Genomic DNA, 22015 nt, shown 5'->3' on the forward strand with positions numbered 1-22015 from the left:
GCCTCACCATGTTCCACACGCGAAACCCGACAGTTTCAAGACTGCAGTCAATGATCTTCTATAGTCACGTTCGCGTCATCGTGTGCGTCATGAAAATGATTCAGATTACAAGAACAAGAAAAATCACGTTGTTCGTACTATCTAATGATGAATTCCACACGAGTGTTCTACTACGTTTGATGTCATGCAATATGAACTTAAGATTTTATATTATGGGTGTATATCACGCAAGCCACATTTTAATCAGTAATATATATTACATGTAATACAACATGTAACATATAATACAACATATATGTATTGAACTAAAATATAACAGACAATATCTTAGAGGCATGTTAAGAAACGTTTTAATTGCGCTAACGTCTGTAGTTGCAAATTTATGATCCATGCGTTTATATTTATATATGCAAATATATTCTTAGTTACTTATATGAATTATCTGTGACTACCTTTAAAGCAATATTGCTATAACAGTTGCACAAAACAGCATGTTTTTCTTTTCTAATAACGAAGTTTAATTTGCTTATCTATCTTTTCTTTACATATTATCCAAGTTTAAAATTGATTTATTAGAAGACAATAACATGTTTCCCCTTAGCTTTCATAAAAAATTCAAAATTACTGACAAATTATATACTGATACGCAATTTTTCCACTGATCAATTTGTTCCGATAAATGTCCTCATGAATTTTAATCCTCGAATATTAATCTTTTTTTCATAGTTGTTTGTAACCGTATACATCTCTGAGACATATACTAGAAAATTTTATTTGTTTAATAAAAAAGCATACAAAAATACAGCTAATTTAAAATACTTCATTGAACTATCAGAAGTAAATTATAATTATAAAACAAAAAATTTAACTTAAAAATATTGTTGAAAAATTGAAATTATTCTATATCAGAGTAGAACGAAAAAAAAATCAATAGAAATATATATGCATCTCAGAGATGTATAGGTAACGTTCTAAAATTAATATTTTAATGCAAGATGACATGTAACGCTACAACAAAATAATAATAATAATAATGCATACTCGTTGATATATTTTCAAATGTATTAATATGAAATAAGGCCTTGAATGACAACAAAGTTCTTCAACAGACGGCGTAGTCGCTCTGTCACGATTTTCTAATTAACTGACCTAAGCACGCGTACAAGATGACGCGCACGTTCGCATTAACAAAGTGTTCACCTGCGCACGACACAAAACGGGAAGAGGACTTGTCCCGGAATAAAATTGTAGTGGCGTTTAGGACAAACGATGATAACATCGCAACCGGTATAACGGGTAATGAGCGTTATCAAAAATCTTTCAGACACAAAAACCTATAAATTATTAATATCATATTATTTTTTCAAACATTATATTTATTTTCCGGTATTTTCTCTTCACTAGAGTTAAATATCAATGCATAATATATTGTCAAATTATTGTAAAATAAACATGTATTTAAAAATAAATATTTTGTATCCAAATTTTCCATGTAAAGCTCCAACATTAATAATATTACGAGTAAGTATAAAAACGTATAAATTATCATTAAAAAATCATAAATCTGTATATATTAAAATCTAAAATTTGTAGACAGACTGACATCAGTTGCGTTATTGATATCCCTATACGATCATTTCTACCATAGAACAATTTTTTTAAGACTTAAACTTAAACAATTGCTATATGTTTATCTGTACTTTATTATGTTATTACTATCTGCACTAAATCTGAATTAATATACATCTTTAAACGTTGGTGTGCGTATAAATACAGAACAATGGCATGTTTCGTCAGCGTGTTAATATCGCGTTACCAGGGTGATGAAACTTTTAAACCGCGTGGCTCTTTAGTGACGTCGTCAAGAAAGGGCGAGAATAGCACTTTCTGCGCATCTTTCACGGTGCCTGGCCACGGTTTAACGATAAAACGCGCGAATTACCTTGAACGCATCCGACGTGTTCTCTTTTCACATGACGCGCATCGCCGACACGTGCGCACGCCGGATATACCCTGCAGACGCATTTTCGCTGTATACAGAATGGAAAATCAATGTCGCGCATGCATTTGAACAACAATAGCCTAGATCGACAGTTCAATTTAGCTCAGAACTGTTCTAAATTCTTTCATGCTTCATAATATTAAAAAATTATTAATAAAATACAACAATAAATTTAAGGATTTAAAAAACTGTATTGTTATCCAGGATAAATAAATGTATTTACAATTTAAGAAAGATGCGATTAAGATTTATTAGGAATAATCCACATAATTATAGGGTATTATTAAAACTTTATAAATTTTTATCTACGAAAAAGAATTTCGTAAAGTGTGATTTAAATAAACCGACAATATAGTTGCTTCACACAATTATTCAGCATTAAATAAGTGACAAGCGTCAGAAATAAATAGTACACAACTCAACATTATATACTTTAATTTACACGTCAATTATTCATAGTCTATATATTTTAAGCAATGTGTTAATTTCTTGACGTTTTATTTATTTAGAATAATAGAAGCACTCATATGAATGTAAAAATTACGTATTATAGAACTAAGTATTTAGAATACATATGTCATATTCCTAATAGTTTCGATTTACGTGCCATAGTAGAATTACGGATATAATCAAGCGAGCTTCCGGTAGATGCCCAAAGCGTATCGTCGACCGGAAAACTACTTCTCAGTCTCATCGACTGTGATCGACAACCCGAATTAATCAAAGTCTGGCCTTTGCACATGTGTCGATATTTGCACGCGAAATGCTCATAAAAGACAGACCGCCTCTGACAGCCTTTACAAGATTTTATATAGCAATTATCTTTTTGTAATTTAAATTAACATTACGTCAAATTGATAACAATTATTTAAGACGCGTTAAAAAGATTAAAACTCTTATATCAATAAGTTAATTAGATGTCTATATATAACATGATAAAACGCTTAACTCGTTTTAAAATTCTGTGGATTAACGATAACACCTCTTTTATCTTTCTAAAAGTTAAAATTGTTGTTTATCAATACACTTTATGATTGAAAGTCATTTATCTACCGCTTCTATTAGATACTAACTCATTGGGCGACGTAATAAACATTTAAGATGTATAGTACAATACGCTATAAATAATCACCCCTTTATATTTTTTACGTCATAACAATCAACAGCGCATTTTATATATGATGCAGTATAATGCGTCAATAGCCGACGATGCAGATCTTATGACGTATATAGTAATACGTAAATGGCCAACACGCATAAATCTTATGATATATGCAGTACTGTATGTAAATTGAGCTTTTATCATAAACGGCATTTGGAGCAAATTTATTGCGCGCATTAATTTGCTCTTCCCCGTAAACTCTTGTGAATCTTACTCATTTCTTACGTATTTATGCAAGTAATATGAAGTTGCCAAAACCGGTATAGTGTTCGAAGATAAGAAGAGGAATAAAATAAGATACGAGCAAGGAATAAATATCAAAATATTAAAAATCGTATTAGAAATTACACTTTCGTTTACATTCTTTATTCTTTGTTACTATGTCCAACTAAATAGCCAGATAAATATATATATAGCCATTGATCATCTGTTTTATTCATTATATAATAACGCAGTTATTTAATTAATCGTATAATATTATTATTCACAATATACTTACGTCTCAACATTTCTTTCATATCTTGATCGCGTCCAACATGTCTTTATTATGGAAATTTATGGAAAGAGCTTGTTTGCTCGGACAGATTTGGATTCTGCGGAACAAATATCGCGAAGCGGTAAAATTTCCAAAAATACTCATGAAGAATGACTTCGGAGATGGTTTGTCAGAGAAATTTTTAGCCGGTATAAAAAAAGTAGTTCGTAAATCGTTCTTTATTTCATGCGTTTCGTTGTATTTTACGGTTACTTCGCGAATCATTCAAGACATCGAACGTTGTCTGCGAAAAACGTTTTTTCTAGCGGTCGGCGCTAAGTTTTTCTATAAAGAAAGAATTTTTCGCAATCACGAGAGCATCAGCATAATGAGAGGACCTCTCACTCGCGATTCTCAGAGTTGTTCCCCTTCGGCTGAGACAAGTACCCCGATGCACGTGGCTGTTTAATCGCACAATTGTGAACGCGGAATAACGCGAGGATGCGCGGGGATTACGCGGCGATTACCGCCGATGATTCGGCAAGTTTATTGATCGAACCAGTTTTCCGACCGATTAGAATGTACATGCAATGCGCAAGACGTCTCATGGATTACGTAAATATGACGCGCGATTTTCGCAGTGCTCCTCTATTTTCCGAGATATCAAGTCGTAAATAAAGAGCTTGAATTATCTATCATTCACTTCTGGTGATTCTTTGCGTAAGATACATTACATTCGGCACGTTATCATCATACTCTATTTTCAAGATTTTTACAATTTATGATGTTGACCACATATATATTCTTCAATTATATTCTAATTTCGTAAATAATATACTAAAAAAATGACTCGTAAAAAAAGTATATAATAAGTTATGAATTTGTGTATCATCAAAGTAAATCATATTATTATTGTGCTTTACAATATATTTTTAAGTTAACTTTTTTCAATTTTCCCAATCTTGAAATAATTATCTATATATTCAGCTGATGCAATATGTACTATCATTATTAATTTCGTACCGATGACGTACAGAAATCATCCGCGAGAGATGAATCAGAATTTCCATCAGTTCCAGCAGCTCTCAGAGTAATCGATCGTACGAAATCAATTTCTCTGAAAGTCGCAGAGTCATCGCGGTTCGCGTCAAGCATAAAACGGAATAGAGTATAACGCGGTTAATTCGTAAAAGAAAAATTTGTACGCGCGTTTACAGTATAATGCGCTGCTCTTCGCTAGAAATTCCGATAGACTTTCTTTTTCCCGCGAATCCTCGATCTCGTCGATTATCCTCGCTTCCTCTCTTGTCCTCAGAGAAAGTTGTCGTAAAGCACGTAATCGGCGGAATAAATCGTTCGGCGAGGATAAGAGTAAAAGCGCGCGTGCCGCGGATAAATGTTGAGCTGGTGAGCAAATAATTTATTAGACTATTCCATAAAATAAAGTGAAAATTGTTAAGCGACCGATTTTACCAGCAATGTAGAGCACAAAAAATAAACTGTGCAGGCGATTTCATCTATTTGACATCGATCTGCAGATAATGTCGGATAAATTAGATTAATTTAAATATTTTAATTGATTACATTTCTTTCGTTCTTTTTAACGAGAAAACAAATTAATATTCTAATTTAATCAAGATATTTTTATAAGAACCATTAGATTGATTTGCATTGATTTACATTTTATTTGTGATTGTGATATCCTCAAAAATTACTTTTTAAAGATACTTTTTCAATTTTTCAAAAGCAGCAGTTTATTCATGAAAACGTGTGCTGCTTTGATATAAAATAATCAACTATTAGAGAATAATTATTTTATAGAAAGATTCTACAAAATTCGACTATTCACAATAACTTCTTCCAAACTCTATAAATCAATTCGTTTTTCGTTCCAAGTGCATTTATATTATAGACTATTAAAATCGAAGACTCAAGGAAAGCAAACTATCATTGATTCGGAACATGATCGTATCATAATGTAACAACACAAGCGAGATTACTTGCAATATTTGCATGATATCTCAATAGTAGAGTAGGCCACTGTTCGTTAGAATCAAATATATCGCGTAAAATGAAACGAATGAAACAGTGAAGAGTGGACATTGCAACATATAGTTTGCACTCTCGTGCAGAATGATAACAGGACCGCGCAGACAATCGATATCACGGCGTATGCGTGCAGCCTATAGCAATTTTTACAGTTAGATAACACATGCATGGATAGGTCGCACGAGAAAGCGGCATAAATGTTCGAATACCTCCATTACTAAAAATAACCGGTTTCACGCGTTATTCTTGCCGCATCATGCGTTCACGCATCCTGCTTTCTTCGATAACAAGGCTAAAAACCTCAATAACGTCATTTTGATTTAACTTTCTTTTAAGATGCCGAATGGCGCTAAAATGCTCGCTTTCGCTTGAACGACGCGTAATATCATGTACTCGGTGATGCAACCATAAAATTGCACGAAATGAGAAATCGATAAATTCGTACGTCAATATAAGATCATTCAGAATACATCTAACGATCCGTAATATGCACATTATTATATCACTTCAAATGATGATTAGTAAAGTCGCATTCAGACCAACAAACGAGCTATTCATTTGCGGTTATTCGCGTTTGTTTGCTTGCCGATTCGAATTCGGCTTAATAGGTATAGCACAGTATAATATAACTGAATATAATGTAGTGGAGAATGTATCTCGTGTACAATGTAATATATAAAACATAATTTATAAATATGTAGAGTTTCATACGTAAATATTACTCTGTTTTATAATATATATCTACTAATATATAGTAATGATGGTAATGGTAATAATAATTTTAATAACTCAAATAATAGGACTAGAAATAAGATTGAACTGTTAGAATAAAAAATTAAAATTACTACAAAAAGATCTGAAATATTCAGACGCGAAATATTCAGACGCGCAACTTTATAACTCGTCGTGAATCACGTATTACTCCGAAGAAAAGCTTCACGGATGAAATTTGTTAAACTTTGTGCGGTGACTCAAATAAAAATCAAAAATAAAAACCCAAGAACATCTAACATCTAAATGTGCGGGTTTTGCCTGGAGTGCCCACTAGAGAAACCCGCGAGAGAAGACAGTGAAACACTCCAGATGGACGGGCCGAGTGACAAAGAACTGAGCGCATCGTCTTCCTAAGAACACGTGCTTCAAAGAGAATCGCGAGTTTTATCTCTGAGAAACCCAGCTGAACCGAACCGGTTTCACGTTAATCGCCATTTCGCTTGAACTCGTCCGAAGGATGATTGACGAAACAACGTTTGCTTTTTCCAACGCGGCAATTCAGACCTCCTAATTCCGAAGTAAATACGGTCGAAAGTAAAAGTAACGTACGTGTGTTTCTTATTATTCTTTTTTCCTCTTTATTTTCGCACGATGTAATGACTTGTCGTCTATGCGATAAATACGACAATCACGTGCACAATTTCGCTGCATTATCATGCAAGATGAAACGTGTCGACTCGTGTTGTTACCTCCACGTGCATATTACCAACGCGAGTGAGTGGCATTTCTCATCATGTGCAAGGTTGACATATATCGTACATATTTACATATGTATTCGTATAATGACAAAAGTATTCCGAAGCACGCGTTTTGTTTTGAAATGGTTTTGAAATTCTTTCGTGTTTCTTAAAAATTACTTTTTTGGCAACTTTACGAAATATTATTAAAGTAAATTAATGACGAATAACCTATATATAACGAGAGAGGGAAAACACATGGTTTTCTCAAGCTTCATACTTAATCTGTCTTTACACAATAGCATATGTATAAGTCTACAGTCTAGATTAAAAGTGATAAAGGATTCGTAACGTTTCGTGAGATCCTTCAATATTAAAACAAGAGCAACAACGTACGTGTTATGTGTATGGCAACTGTAATCGCGATTGAATTAGCATTTTTTTCCGTCTCTGCTCAGAATTCTTCAGTTCTCAAAAGATTACTCAATAAGGTAAACGTGTCGTAAACGCCAAGAGAACTCTAGACTCGCATTGCCTCAATTCGCATTGTTTCGACTCGCAGTCGTACTCGTATGATTTATTTGCCGATTATGCGCGCTTGTAAACCGCCCATAACACAAAAGATAATGAGCCTTTAAAAAAGACATGTTTTTTCTTAAACCACGGAAATAATGGTAATCATATTCTTTATTGCTATAAGAAATATAATTTCTAAAATGAGGACATTCCAGAAAACGTCATATAAGATCGTGGTAATAAACTCCGCCTCTCGCAAGTGAGCTTTACGTCTTACGCAATTTACTGCTACTTAATGACTAATTACGTTCTGCAATTGCGAGTTTAGTATCCGAATACGTTCGCAGGAAACGACATTATGGATCAAAATACGTACTTAAGATACGATTAACACGACGTACCGGCATTAAACGAAAAAAAATTCGCGCGAGAGATGAAAGGAAACCGGAGATGAATCGACCGTAATTATGATGAGTAATTATCAAACGATAAATTATCAAAGGATATCGAATTTAAAAAAAAAACCAATTATATCGTGCGAAGATAATTGAATATCGTATATTCTCTCGTATAAATCAATTTCTGAAATTTTTGTAAGTAAACATCTATCCAATATCTTTAAAAGTCTGACCTGTTTCGATCAATATTTAATATTTATGAAAAGATATTTGATTAATAATTGGTAACATTCCAATTTAAAAATACATTTTTATAAAATTTTTTATACTAAATTTTTTTCCAAATTATATTTAATAGTGAAAGAAATTGTAATATTTATATATAGAATATCTTGCAGTCTTTAAAGCTGCATTTCGATAGCATACTTTACAATTTCGCAGAGGACATGGTAATGCTGAAAATGCAATAAATACATAATCTGTTTTTCTTTTTGCTGTTTGTTCACAATGCGCATTAACAATTTGCACACGCTTTCAAGCGCGCGTTAAGATGAAATTAAAATTCCACAACGTCGTCCCAAGACTGCAGAAATCGGAAATTATATACGATTAGATACGGAATCGTTCAGTGTTCCGTCATTATTTGCACCTTGCAAACATTATCTCTTATAGTTTTATCACTTTTATCCCTCGGTCCAACACGGTTACATATTGTCTTTGGTGTTGAGAGTTGTTGCGCAATCGTCAGATGACAAGGTACGTTCTAAGCAGATGACGCGATGAAGCGGTGCGATTCCACTAAAAACGCGATGAGTTATATGCGCAAGCCGCAGGCCTGCACTAAGCAAAGAGTAGTTTCGCTGTTGTAGGTGAACAACGTGTCGTTGTTTTCGATCAACTCACGCGTGTTGAACATTTCTGAGCAAAGATTCCGATAGCTGTTCTACATTAACTCTACCGCAGGGCAAAAGGAAGTTCACTCATGTTACTGTATGTAGATATTACGTTATACAATATCTGCGCACATTTCCTCGATATATCAATTATCATTTGACGCACTTGCGGATGGAAATTCTGTAGATGATTTCCATATGTATAGCATATCTCGGAAAATTTTTTAAATTTAAAGCTAAAAATATAAATCAATAAAAAAGACCGGCGTAAAAGAAACTGAAGCTTGTAAACTTAAAGCAAGCATCTTTACGATAATAGCAAAATTTTTCAATCGTCACAAAATAATATATATCATTTGTCGAGTTAAAGTATAATTGAAAAATATGTCTAATTATTTCTACATTGAAGGTGTTAATTCGAAAGATATTTCTGAAGATATCAATAGCTGTTTTACAACAAGATACGCATCGATTATCACTTATAGAGAGAGATATCATATATTAAATGTACATAAATATTTAATGACGAACTTGATTTCAACTGTATTTGCAGCGTCCTTGGTCTACTATCTAACATAAGATTAGGAATCTTCGTTGTCAATTATATACCACGGCCGGCTATATATATCGACTTCCGTGTTGTGAGCGTCGTTTCTAAGCAACACCGCATTGCTGTACAATTCTGTGGAAACGATAATCGAACCGCGACAATGAAACGCGCTACGAAAAGTCAATGACCCTATAACGAGATCCTTATAACAAGAGAAAAACGACTGTTATAACGCATAAATCTTTTAAGAGAAGAAAAGCTACGAATCAAAACAAGTTTTTAACAATATTGTTATAAGCGATGCTAACTTGTCACACAAGTCCAGAAGTAGCTTGCTGATATTACGAACAAAAGATCGAGAGCACGCGTCGATCTTTAAAGGAAGAACATTTTCGTCGATGCTGTGCGTCGAAGCGAAAGTCTTTTACGAGTCGATTCAACCAAGCGGCAATAAAAACAGATTTTATGAGAGATGAAACCTATATCTGCTCGCCAGACAGAAGTCGCATCTACATAAACGAATCGAGCACGTCATTGTGTGTATCCGTCCAGAAAATTGATGGAAAGTAGCCTCGAACCAGGGTGGATAGCGTCTCGACTGACTCAATTTGTTGAGCAATACGAAAGCAAAAACCAATAACGATGTCGAAGAATCAAGGGATAGCGAAAATGGATTATGCTAATCTGCGATTAATATCTGCAAGATTAACATGGATAATCACTTTGAGATAATTACTGCGCGGCTTTCGAAAGCGGTTAATTATTGTACAATCGATTAAGTTGCCACTCCCACCTCTTTTTGTACATTCTCTCTCTCTCGCTTTCGCTCTCTGTTATCTAAAATCGATCGTTTAATGTTAATGCATCAGATAAAAAATCCATTAACTTACAAAATAATAGAATATTGTGATATAACAAGTTTTATTACTTTTGGATCACGGATTAAAAATTTCGAGGCAAAATTGAAGCTAATAATCAATCTCCAGTAATCACACATCGCATTCTTGCATGAAATTCCACATTCAAAACCTTAAATGCGAATTAAAAAATTAAAGAACGTAATATTTCGCAAAATTTGACTAATAACGTAACATATTAAATGTAAAAACGTATCGCTAGTGAATTCTACTGAATTGAAGCAACTTGCCGAGCGATTTTCAGCACAAATTTTCTGTTACCGTCATATTTGATTACCGATTGATTACATCGATCTATGACAATCGAATCTAATCTCATCTAATGACTGTAATTTTCTCAGGCTCAAATACGCTATAACGATTATAAATTTTTACAAAATGGATTTTTGTGTAATCAATATAAATGCAACGTAATAATAAAAATTATCGATTGAAATTACATAATGAGTTAATTTATCATCTATTGGCAACTCATGAATTACGATTTACGCAGTATCTTTTTATACATGTACAAAATCTCTTTCACCTACTCTTTATTTGTTAGCTTATAAGGAATAGATTATCACAATTGCTTTCAGATGATTGCTCGTCAATTATTCTTCAATTTCATTATCTTCATCGGCAATAAAAGAAGTTGCCAGGTTCGAAAAGTTATTTGTGTGCATTTCAATGGCAAAATATTGGTAATCCTTCATCCGGCAAAATTGCAAGATATACGAAAGAGTATCCAAAGAAGATAATTACTTAAGAAAGCTACGACAAGGAACGTTATAGACGAATAATTGCTGCGCTAAGAAGTTCGTATGATTGAAAGAATCTGTTGTAAGTAAACGTTAATCTTGCTTCAAATGCGTCGTGTCGCGTTAAATCACTTCTGCAATTTCATTATACGGAGACCGGAACGCGTCTCCGTAAACGATGGAAGGAAAATTAATCGTCACAAAGTAGCAGTACTTTTTACAGCTATCAGAAGGGAACTCGCTAGCGCGAGTCCGTCCGGCTGACTGCGTACGCCAACTTTTTCATAATCGCATCAGGTGCTACGCATATCAATGGAATTAATCCGCGGACTTAATGGGCGTTTCGCACAGAAATTACATAATGGGAAGTTAATGATCTTAAGACGATCACGTGGACGTTGCGGGCTTCCACGGGGCTATAAATATTAGTCTGGAGAACCCACGAACGGTCTCCGCGGCCAGTGCACTTTGATATTCGCAACGGCTACGCAAGTATTGATTTACGATCGGCGGCGTGTGCGCGAGAGTATCGTCCGCGCGCGGAGAAGAAGATAACAGACCGACTGTCCGATTCGACGATTACTCGGCAATAATCGTCGCTACGATTTATATCGCAGCGACGAGAGACCCGTTAGAAACAGTGCCGAGAGAGAGAATGTTACAGAAGACAGCTGCGGCAGTACGGGAGTCAAGCTACCTTTTTCTAACGGTTATTGATAGAGATACCACATGTCCGATCGCAAATTTATAATCACCGCTACTGATTAGAGTAGGAATATCTCGATAGCCTGTGCTCGTCTCGAGATATACATCGTGTAACAATACTCGTGACTCGTTCGTTTAACGAAGCAATGTGAATACTGGCGCGTGAACCGACGTCGTTCTATATTAGTTCTATCGATTGGCCTATTAAGCCCACTTTAGGTGATCTATAATCCGCGTCAGATTTCAAAATACTATTTTATTTATAATTGCACACGCTGTGTATTTTGGTGTAACAGTATATATTCCAATATCTATTTTATAGAATATTTTATAGTGTGTACACTCAACTCTCATTTTACGTGGTAGATATACGGTTCGCGTCAGAAGAAATAGCGTTATTTGGAAAAATCGCGTAAAAAATGGTGCTATCAGAAAGACTGAACTAAAACAATTGCGCAGAACTTTAAGCTTCTAACTTAATACGCACACCCTCTTGAATGCATGTGCCATGTGGATGATTTTTAACCTTATAAAAGGGGGGAATATCCACACGCGGTTTTGTATTGAAAGCTGTTTACATGATTGAGTTTGAAAAGATAAGAATGAACGAACAATGTATGAATAATAATCGAATCGTAATTGATAATGATAAATCGAGCTGCTGAAATATGATTTGAGCTACAACCAGATGATTGAAAAATATAGTCTATCTGTAGAGTATTACTCGTTGTTTTAACAATGATTATATATATTTTCTCTTCAATAAGATATTACTAAATAAACTCGATCCTTTACATTCGAATATACAACGCTCATACCACGCATACTATAATGAACATTTCTAAACATATTTATGGGTTAGCTATATAGGAACCAATATTTCTGATGGCGACGTTCCTTGACAAACAATCAGGGTTCCCTTTCACACCTCGCTCATACAAAAGCGCGCAGCTGATGCTCCGAGTCAGCTGATGCTAACAAAGGAGCGCTGCTTTCAGAGAACACATGGTACCCACTAACGCACGTACGACCGGCACGTTGGTATTCGGCTACATATGTTTTCAGACAAGAACTTTTAATTTTTGCTCGTCAATAATTTGCTTGTAGCATGAGAATTCTTTCGTTCTTCGATTATGCAACTTTTCTGATATTCAAATGACATAAATCCGTCATTTGAATTCCTTTAAATTTTAATTAATATAATATTTTCGAGAGAGGAGCACAATTTTTATAAATTAGAAAACAACTTTTACATTTTTTTATATATTCACTACATTATCTACTATACATAAAATAAAGGCCTTGTTTTCTATAAAATATTAACTTTCAGTCATTTTAAGGCAAAACATAATTGAAATTTAATATTTATTTAATATTATTTGCAAAATTCAATTATTCAAAATTATTAAAAATTACACACAAAATATATTAATTAAAATATTTTATATATAACTTATTACTTTTTCTACCATAAACTGTATCGAGTTGAATAGATCTTTCGTCACGATTTAACTCATGTTTTTATATAGATAGTTATATAAATATTTTAAAATATTTTTCTCTAATGGAGGAATTGCAATTCCTCAGACTGAATATCTCACCGAGGTTAGCATTCGAGTCTGTTGTAAAGCTGGAGTCTGTTGTAGACAGAAGAAGATCGGTTAGGGACCCTTGCGATTCGAAAAAAGAAACAAAGAGTACGGTTCGTGTGCCGGTGAAGGCTGCGTTGCCAAGTATCCCGCCATCTTAAACTGGACCATCGCTAACGGTACGAGGAATATCTCTCCTGCGTAATTTCTGATCTCTCAATTAACTCTCGTTCGAGAATCGCTTTTGCAAAAAGATACTTCGTGCGAACGAAACGAGAGCTGGCCGAAGATAAATCGTGAGAAAAGCAGCGAAGTTCATTGCTTTAAAAAGTCATTATTTGAGAAGGTAATAAAGAAAACACCCATGTTACACACAACCAGGTACCTATCAACTGCACCCCGTTTTAACGATAAATTTTATTTCGCAGTTAAAATTTGCAAGATGCGTGATTTTCACCTGCGAAATATTAAAGTTAAATCATTAATAAAAAACATCGACATACTTAAATGTGTCGTTGCTTTCAATATATTCGTCAAAATACGTGATTGTTGAATCAACATATAGCAAAAGATTAAAAAATTATCATCGACGGAGCCTGTCAATTTTTTAATATCCCAAACTGAATCTACATCTCTCATATGGATAATCCAATTTAATTGCCTATATCGTCATAAGTAAGTGCGATCGATCAGACGTATCCTGTACATGGCACGTCGGGGGCAACAAATAGTTAATTACATAATATAACACTGCAGATATTCCAGAGGATATCGCTACTATAATATGTGTTTCGATAGAAAAACAAGATTTGTTGTTTTCTACAAACCGTTATTTCCTAACGGTTAACTAACTAATTCTCGGTCAACCAGAAAGTTCAGTTTCGAAAAGTAGAATTAAAAAAAAGTCGTGAGTGATCTTTTTGGTCTACAATTCAAGCCGGACTCTGACATCATTCATCGCGGCAGGATCTCTCGTTCGTATACGTACTAAATAAAATGAGGTATAATATAGTAAAAAGCAATCGATTAAGACCAGGAAGGATATCTTGATTGAAAATATCTTTTTAACGGTACATAAACGATTAAAATAACGTAAGCTTTCAACTTACGTGCAATTAATATCTTTATGTATTATTTACAAAATTGGTTCATATTTAAGCTGACGGTAAATTGATAAGACGTTCAAATATTTTTCTCGTCTCACATCAATAAGTATTTTAGTAGAATTTTAAAAACTAAACCACCGAGTTCGATATCTTTTATTTAAATGGCATTATTCTTGCGAGATAATTTATCGTCAAATCGATGGCTTCGACTATACGTGATTACTTCGGGTGTCTGATACAGATTCGCGGTCTCGAAGGAAATTCTCCGTTATAATCCGCAATAATCTTTTGAGCTTATGCCGCGAAATGAGCGAATGACTTCGCTCGTAGGATTAAGGCGTATTATCGATCGTCCCTCCGGATTAGATCGTTCACGCGGACTCCCATCGTGCGGACAATGTTCGTTCGATGCCTGTTTTACTACACCTCGGAAAATGACACCTGATTTACGGCTCCGTTTTACAACGGCAATCCGGCGTTACGTACCGCAAACATATGCAACGTACACAGGAAGCCCGTATTCGCTACATTAAGCACGACGATCCGTTTGCTATTCGTCCCTTTATGTAAAACCGTATCCAAACTAATCCTCTCAGATTAAAATAATTTATGCACCACATTTTCCTCTGAAAAATCTACGGAAAAATGCTTCGGCTTAAAGTTTCTTTCGCAAATTATGTAAATTTATAGGCAATAACGGAGCTCGTTAATATTCGTTTATTCTAAAAATTCTAAAGAAGGTGAAAAACTTTTTCGAAAAAGTTTGCGTCGAAACGAGATACGTTTCGCGTGAACACCGCGACCAAGAAACAACGAAGTATTTTCCAAGACGAGATATTTTAAACTTAATTAATTGGAAGCGATTAATTGATAACAATCGAGCGTCAAGCGTGAAATTACCGAGTTCTGAAACGCCTTCGTTGCAGGCTTGTTTTTACACAACCGCGCTTATATCAGTGGCGGATATATTGGCAGAGTTGTACATAAATAAACACTGACGTGTGGTTAAGACCGGTAGCGTCGGAGAAACGGACATTGTAACGTAAATCATGATGCGCGTTGTTAAATATTTAGCGCTTCTCCGGGATGAATTTGCATAGCGTACTCGGTATGCTCGTACAGATTCACAACACATTTGACAATGGACGACGCGAACGTTACAACAAAACGAACGTTCATCACGCGTACCCGGCATGACATTCTTATCACTAGAGGCCAAGCTGTAAGTCGACCGTTTGGGTTAACCAAATCTCGGATGAATGGTTCAACGTCCCTTTCTAAATCACAATCTTTACCGTAACGTAAACAATCTCGTAAGCGTCTTTACTGATGGTGTCCGACCGATCCTCTGTCTTTCTCTCTGAACTTTTTACCGCAACGCTTCGAAAAGAATTTCGCGCCTCGACCATATTTCGTTAACATTGAATTAATGCCAATTCACGCCGGCTCGATTATCCCTTTGGCAAATATAGCGGCGTGGCATCGGAGAGAAAGAGAAAAGTACCTGATGTACTGGATGTATCCGTGCCTGGCGTCCTCGAGCAGGAACCCCGCAGGGTTCCTCATCTCGATGTTCTCGAAGACCATCGGAGTAAGTTCACAGGACACTCCGCGCACTCGGCGGCTGACGCGTACCTCGGCGGCTAGCCGCTCGCCTCCATCAACTTTCCACCGCGTCACTCGTCGCACAGCGGCAGCCGGCAGCGCGACATTAAAGCGCGGTCGTACGTCGCCGTGACGGCGCGGGCGCTTCAGAACGTCGCGTATCCCCGCGGCCGCGGATGCGGCGGCATCGTTACCCGCGGCGGACGACGGGAGGACGGCGCGCGTCGCGACAAAGGCGAGCGACGACTCCGGGAGGCGCCCGAGCACCGTTCCACTTCGCGCCGGGTTCGCGATGCGCGACAGGTCACGCATCCGCGCGGGCGAAAGCGAGAGGCGTTTCGCGCCGTACCGACGCGCGATCGACTTTCATGGATGCAGAGTCGCGAGGCAACTGAAAGAACTGAAGGAAAGCCCCTGCTCCGCTCTGCTGCCGGAGCAAGCGCACCGCAGACAAGCAAGGAGTCCCTCGTCCCTCTTTCCCTCTCCACTCTCTACTCGCCCCACCGGCTGACGCCCCACCATCCGACATCCTCCCCCTTCCTCTGGCCCGCAGCGGCTTCTCGGTCGATCGAGAGAAGGCGCGCACACCGCAATGAGGACTATCAAGAGAGGAGTTTCTCTGTACCAAACCGGCGTCATATAATACATTTTCACATCGCGTATATCGCTATGTTGTACATATAATCTTTCTTCATTAAAAAAAAAAAAAAATCCTACGCACTGTTAAATACTAAAGGATGAAATTTAAACCAATGAGTGAAATAACGTTTTGTTATTTTTATAAACTACCATGTGTATTGAAATTTATTATTTTAACACAAAACAATATTATTTTAACTTTATTGATTTAGTTAAATTAACGACATATTTTTCTTTAGTATCTGCAGTGGCGACCTATAGGAATGGTTAAAGTTTGACACTACGAATTTAACGGTGTGTGACATATATAATTTTTCTTCAATTAAAAGATCTTGTTTTAATAAGCACAGCTTGAGCTTTCGATTGACGACGACGTTTCAATGATAAAATACACTTTTTTTTAATCAACATGCTATATACACAGTATCGTAGTATTAATGATCATAGCGGCGTGTCAGTCAGCGTTTTCAATTTTTCCCTTGAGTCTTTAGAACAAAGTAATTACAGAAAACGCGAGAAGACCTTGACGATTTGCCGTCATGCGTCTCGCCCTCGTGAAATCATTGGCCTGAACATTTCAAATATGTACTGTACTTACGTATGTGCCTGCCTACCTACTTATTATTTAAAAAAAAGTCGCGTGTAAAAACTACTACTTCTCTCACTTAACGATTATTTAGCTTTACAAGAGTTTTTCTTTCAAGAACAAGACTCCGAGTTAATAAATTATTATAAAATAATTAAAATTTTAGTAATCAAAAATATCGATATACTGTAACAAATATATCGAAGTGTGTATCACAAATTCAAAGTTAATACAGTTGCCTCTTGATTAAATTTTATCTATTTTATTTTATAAGAAGTTTTATCTGTTCGTTTATCTGCCTAATTCTCTAAAACCTTTTTTAACTTCCCTAATTAAATTTGTATAGTTATACCTTATTTCAATCGTGACAACAGAAAAGTAATATCCAAATTTTTTACATAGATTTAGCAAAAAGATTATTTCGTGGAAAATGCTGTACAAAAAAGTTAGGTACATATCTCGCTGAATAAATTATAATTATTGAATTGACCGTACATGTCATATCGATATGAAAAATAGAATGGTAATCGCTAGATGAAGGCAATGAATGCCTCCTGAATTGTGTAATCTGGCCATGGCATATCAACGTCAATCAACGTCGTGTCTGTCTTAATCTTCTTCTATCCCGAACTTTTTATCGCGCTTGCATATTGAAAGATATTAACTTAGCAAAAGAACATCGTGTATAAACCGGGTTAATGGCGCCAAGTACTCTTTAATCAACGAGCAATCTTGTAAATTCATCTCGGAGTTATTGCATTATGCCATCGAGTGTATTTACAGAAATGTATTGCGTGTTACACCATGTACGTAGTATCATAGCAATTGTCCATAATGAGAGAGCCAATTGTAACAATGCCTAAGGGTATGATAGCCACTCGCGCAGACAGATCAGAAGGCAGCGAGTGCATTCTAATTGTGAGATTTGAAAGCAATCACGCGTTTCTTATTTCCATAATTGCAACGACTTATCTATTCACCAGAGATTTCCAGCGATCAATAACAAAGTTCATCGAGATTTCCTCCCGATTTCAGATGTTGAATGTTTCTATCTCTATCCTAAAACGATTATTCATGCGCGCAGTCGTCAGGCAACGATTAATGGGCGAATCAATTTTCAATTAGCCTTTTAGGGGACACATATATAAAAATATAAAAAATTCTATACAAGAAGTAGTTTAATGAGAAATACAGTTTTTCAAAAACTATAATGCTCTTATTTTCTTACAACAAACATCTGTCACCGTTGACCCACTGCACCAGTTACTAATGTCGCTACTTTGTAAATATAGTATAACTTTTATATAACAAAGTAACCTAGATATATATTCGATTAGTTACTTGACGACTGCGCATGAATAATCAATTTTAAACAGAAAATCGAAGCGTTTTGAATATTTTATGTCTCGTTTAATATGTCTCTGCATTTACAATAAAAAATAAGAACTAGAACAATTAACTAATTGTTTAAAGATTAATCAACTCTAGCAGACACTTTTGCTAGAATATATAATTAGGAATAACAAACATTTTAAAAGACAATCTTATAAATACTTTTACACAAATATTCATCAAAAAATAGATTCTTTTGACCCAAGCATCGTTCCCATTTAATATAGTATGATTTTAACTACCCTATTGCGAACAATGACTCATCGCGCAACATCTTATATGCGCTAGTAGACCGTTCCTTCGAGATCTCATTACACGAATCGTTTTTCAATTTTTTCACTGTCAAGGGGAGCGCGACGCATTAATCATCTGCGTCAACCGGTCCGGACTCGTATGATTGAAATCGCGGTTACATGCCCGTAGGGTATGCGAAACTAGGTCGTGTTGTTTTCTAAGATTACAAGATAGTGGAATGACTTCGCGGTGTATTTCGATGTTATTCGCCGTTTTTATTTGCAGCCGAGTATGTCGGGGTATACGTGATAATAGTTATTAGTCCTCCACGCGCGAAAATATTTGCGTATGATTTGCGAGCAAGTGCATAAAGAATTACTAATACGCGACAGACTGTGCAAGGAATAACATCAATTAATTATTCTTGGTGCATCGAACTCTTACGTCATGCATATCAATGACGTAAAACCAAGGAAAAATTCCCTTGGTCTCCCTCGATAACTCTTTTCGGAATGGCCAAACTATCAAATTCTTTAACGTGTGAAAGAAGAAGCCGCTAAAACTCTTCGAAAGCCGCATCGCGTTGTTATGAATATTCATGTGTTAAGCATTAATATTACATATCGACGACGATTTGGTATATTATTATTATACTATGCATAAATTAATTATTATTCTAGATAATATTTCGCGATAAGCCTTATTAAAATTACCTTTCAAAAATCAAATTTTTTTCTCAGGTGTTCGCATAATAAGGCTATCAAATAAAAGTTTCACAAAAGATATCTCGAGATTTAAATACCCAATTTTATAATTATTTCAAGACATATTGAATTTGAGTAATATCCAAAATACCCGGATATCTGGATACACGCACAGCGCTTACAGATCATAGTGCAGCATAGTGCATTCGTGATAAACGGCACGCATGCCGATGTCACGTTATTCATATACATGTCAGCTGACATCATCAGTGCATCGACCTTCCTTGCGATTGTCGTATATATGTATATGTTTGCCAGCTCCGATTTGCCAGCTCATCCATGCAAAACGCGAGTGAATATCATATATATAAACGCTAATACGTTCGCGGAGAAACCTTGTACAGAGAGGGGACAGTCTGGAATCCATCTGTCTCGCTTGATAAACAAAAACTATTCATGAGTTTCCGATAGAGGTATCATTGATTCCCGGTTAAACAAATTTGCACGATTCACCGGCCGGAACTATCTTTCGGTAGAATTATTTGCATTTGACGCTGGTAGAATTTTAAACAGCTTCATTTCCGCTGTTTCTTTTTGAGATATATAAAACGGATATCATAATTACAAAAATCTAGGTAATATTAATAAGATTACAATAATATTTAAATAATATCTATATATAGAAATATGGAAGAGTAATAGAAACTCATTCTTTAAAAACAAAGTAAATTAAAATTTTGTTGTTACGGAAGAAATTTGAATGTAAAAAACAAATTTTTGCAATCTTCCGCAATATTGAGAGTAATTAACATCGTGATTTATAAATTAACAAATGATGCAAATAAACTGCCGCATTAGCCAATAATTATAGAACCACGATTATTCAAAACAAAATTGATCTGCGAACTGGTTGATTGCATCAAATTGATTGACTGCAAACTGTATGTTTTTCCGATACATAGAAATTACTTCACTCGACGGATTTTTATGCACTTCGAGATTTACTAGCATCCACATCCGTTACAGGAGAAGCTTATAGTGCGTGCATATAATATCGCGCTAAGACACGCGATGTGAAAATCTGTTCCGCGCGCGATACATGTCATATCACTTTTTACATTCTCATCAAGAGCCTGGGGAAGGATGACAAATGGGTCTAACGAACCCGTAACTTGCTTTATCTCCTACTGATGTGCTCTCGGTTCTGTCGAGAAAAGAGAGTCTATCTAAAAGATTGGAAAGGCATGTAATCTAGCGAAAGTGTATAATCTTTAGGGGACCGAGAAAATAAATTTGTCTTTTGCGTGGATGCGGATCTAATTATTTACGCTGGCAAATCTATTTTCATATATATAAATATATATACATATACGTATATATATGTTATCAATTGTACTTAGTAAAATTAAGATCTACTTAATAATTTAAAACAATAATAGTCTCCGATTTATCTTCCATTTTGAAAGCCACAGACGCTAATAAAAGCAAAGATTGAAATTACTTATTAAACTCAAGATGCAAAACGATAAGAAGCAGCAAGCTAAAAGATCTAATAACATAAATTGCCTTAAAAAAAACTCAAGTTTACTTTTCGATTTAAACGTCACGAACGCCAACAAGAACGATTCAAGATATTCATCAAGCTCAAAATACAAAGAAATATAAATGAACAAGTTAAAGAAACTAGTAAAGTAATCCGTGCCTTCAGAAATGTTATTTATTCGCGTTTCACTTCTATTTGCTGAGTAAGTAACACTATATAAAAGAAGATGCTTATCAATGAGAACTGATGAACGCCTATCGATATACTTATCCTACGAGATAAATATCCAGTGAAAAATAGCAACGAGAAAAAAACCGGAAAATGCAGGAGAGAGGAATAAATCTCAAGGGCGATTACGTAAATGACACGAGAGCACAATGAGAGGAGGATGAAAGAGTAATTCTGTCCGGCATTTTTATTTCCCCGCCCTTGAGATTGATGCCCTTCCCCTTTGCACTTTCCGGCCTTTCCTCGATGCTATTTTTTGCTTGGTATTTACGATGCAGCCAACCATTTAAATCTACCATGCTTCTTTCACGTACACCCACGCGGGTTTGAAAACGCAGTTTTTAATTATTAATTACTTAATTATATTTTAATTATTTAAATACATATAAAATAATTTAATATTAAAAATGCGTATAAATAATAAACATTAAATTATTATATATATATACTTATATAAATATTTATTATTATTATTATTATACACATATAGATACATATAATAATTTAATGTTTTATGCGTATTTTTAATCA

The 22015-nt window shown here is 35.2% G+C and overlaps 1 protein-coding gene across 3 annotated transcripts in view; it reads right to left on the bottom strand.

Moving 5' to 3' along the window:
* Ssh (Protein phosphatase Slingshot) overlaps positions 1-22015 on the bottom strand; it is a 113769-nt gene that overhangs the window by 72726 nt on the left and 19028 nt on the right. Inside the window, exon 1 of one of the 3 annotated variants that reach the window (XM_071772677.1) lies at positions 16058-16579. The exons of the other annotated variants lie outside the window; for them this stretch is intronic. Coding sequence (XP_071628778.1) covers positions 16058-16470 — 413 coding nt within the window. The 5' untranslated portion in view covers positions 16471-16579. Of the gene's footprint in view, positions 1-16057; positions 16580-22015 lie in introns of those variants that run through there. 3 annotated transcript variants of the gene reach the window in all.

This window comes from Temnothorax longispinosus, chromosome 3 (genome assembly GCF_030848805.1).
Source record: "Temnothorax longispinosus isolate EJ_2023e chromosome 3, Tlon_JGU_v1, whole genome shotgun sequence".
NCBI classification, from domain to species: domain Eukaryota; kingdom Metazoa; phylum Arthropoda; class Insecta; order Hymenoptera; family Formicidae; genus Temnothorax; species Temnothorax longispinosus.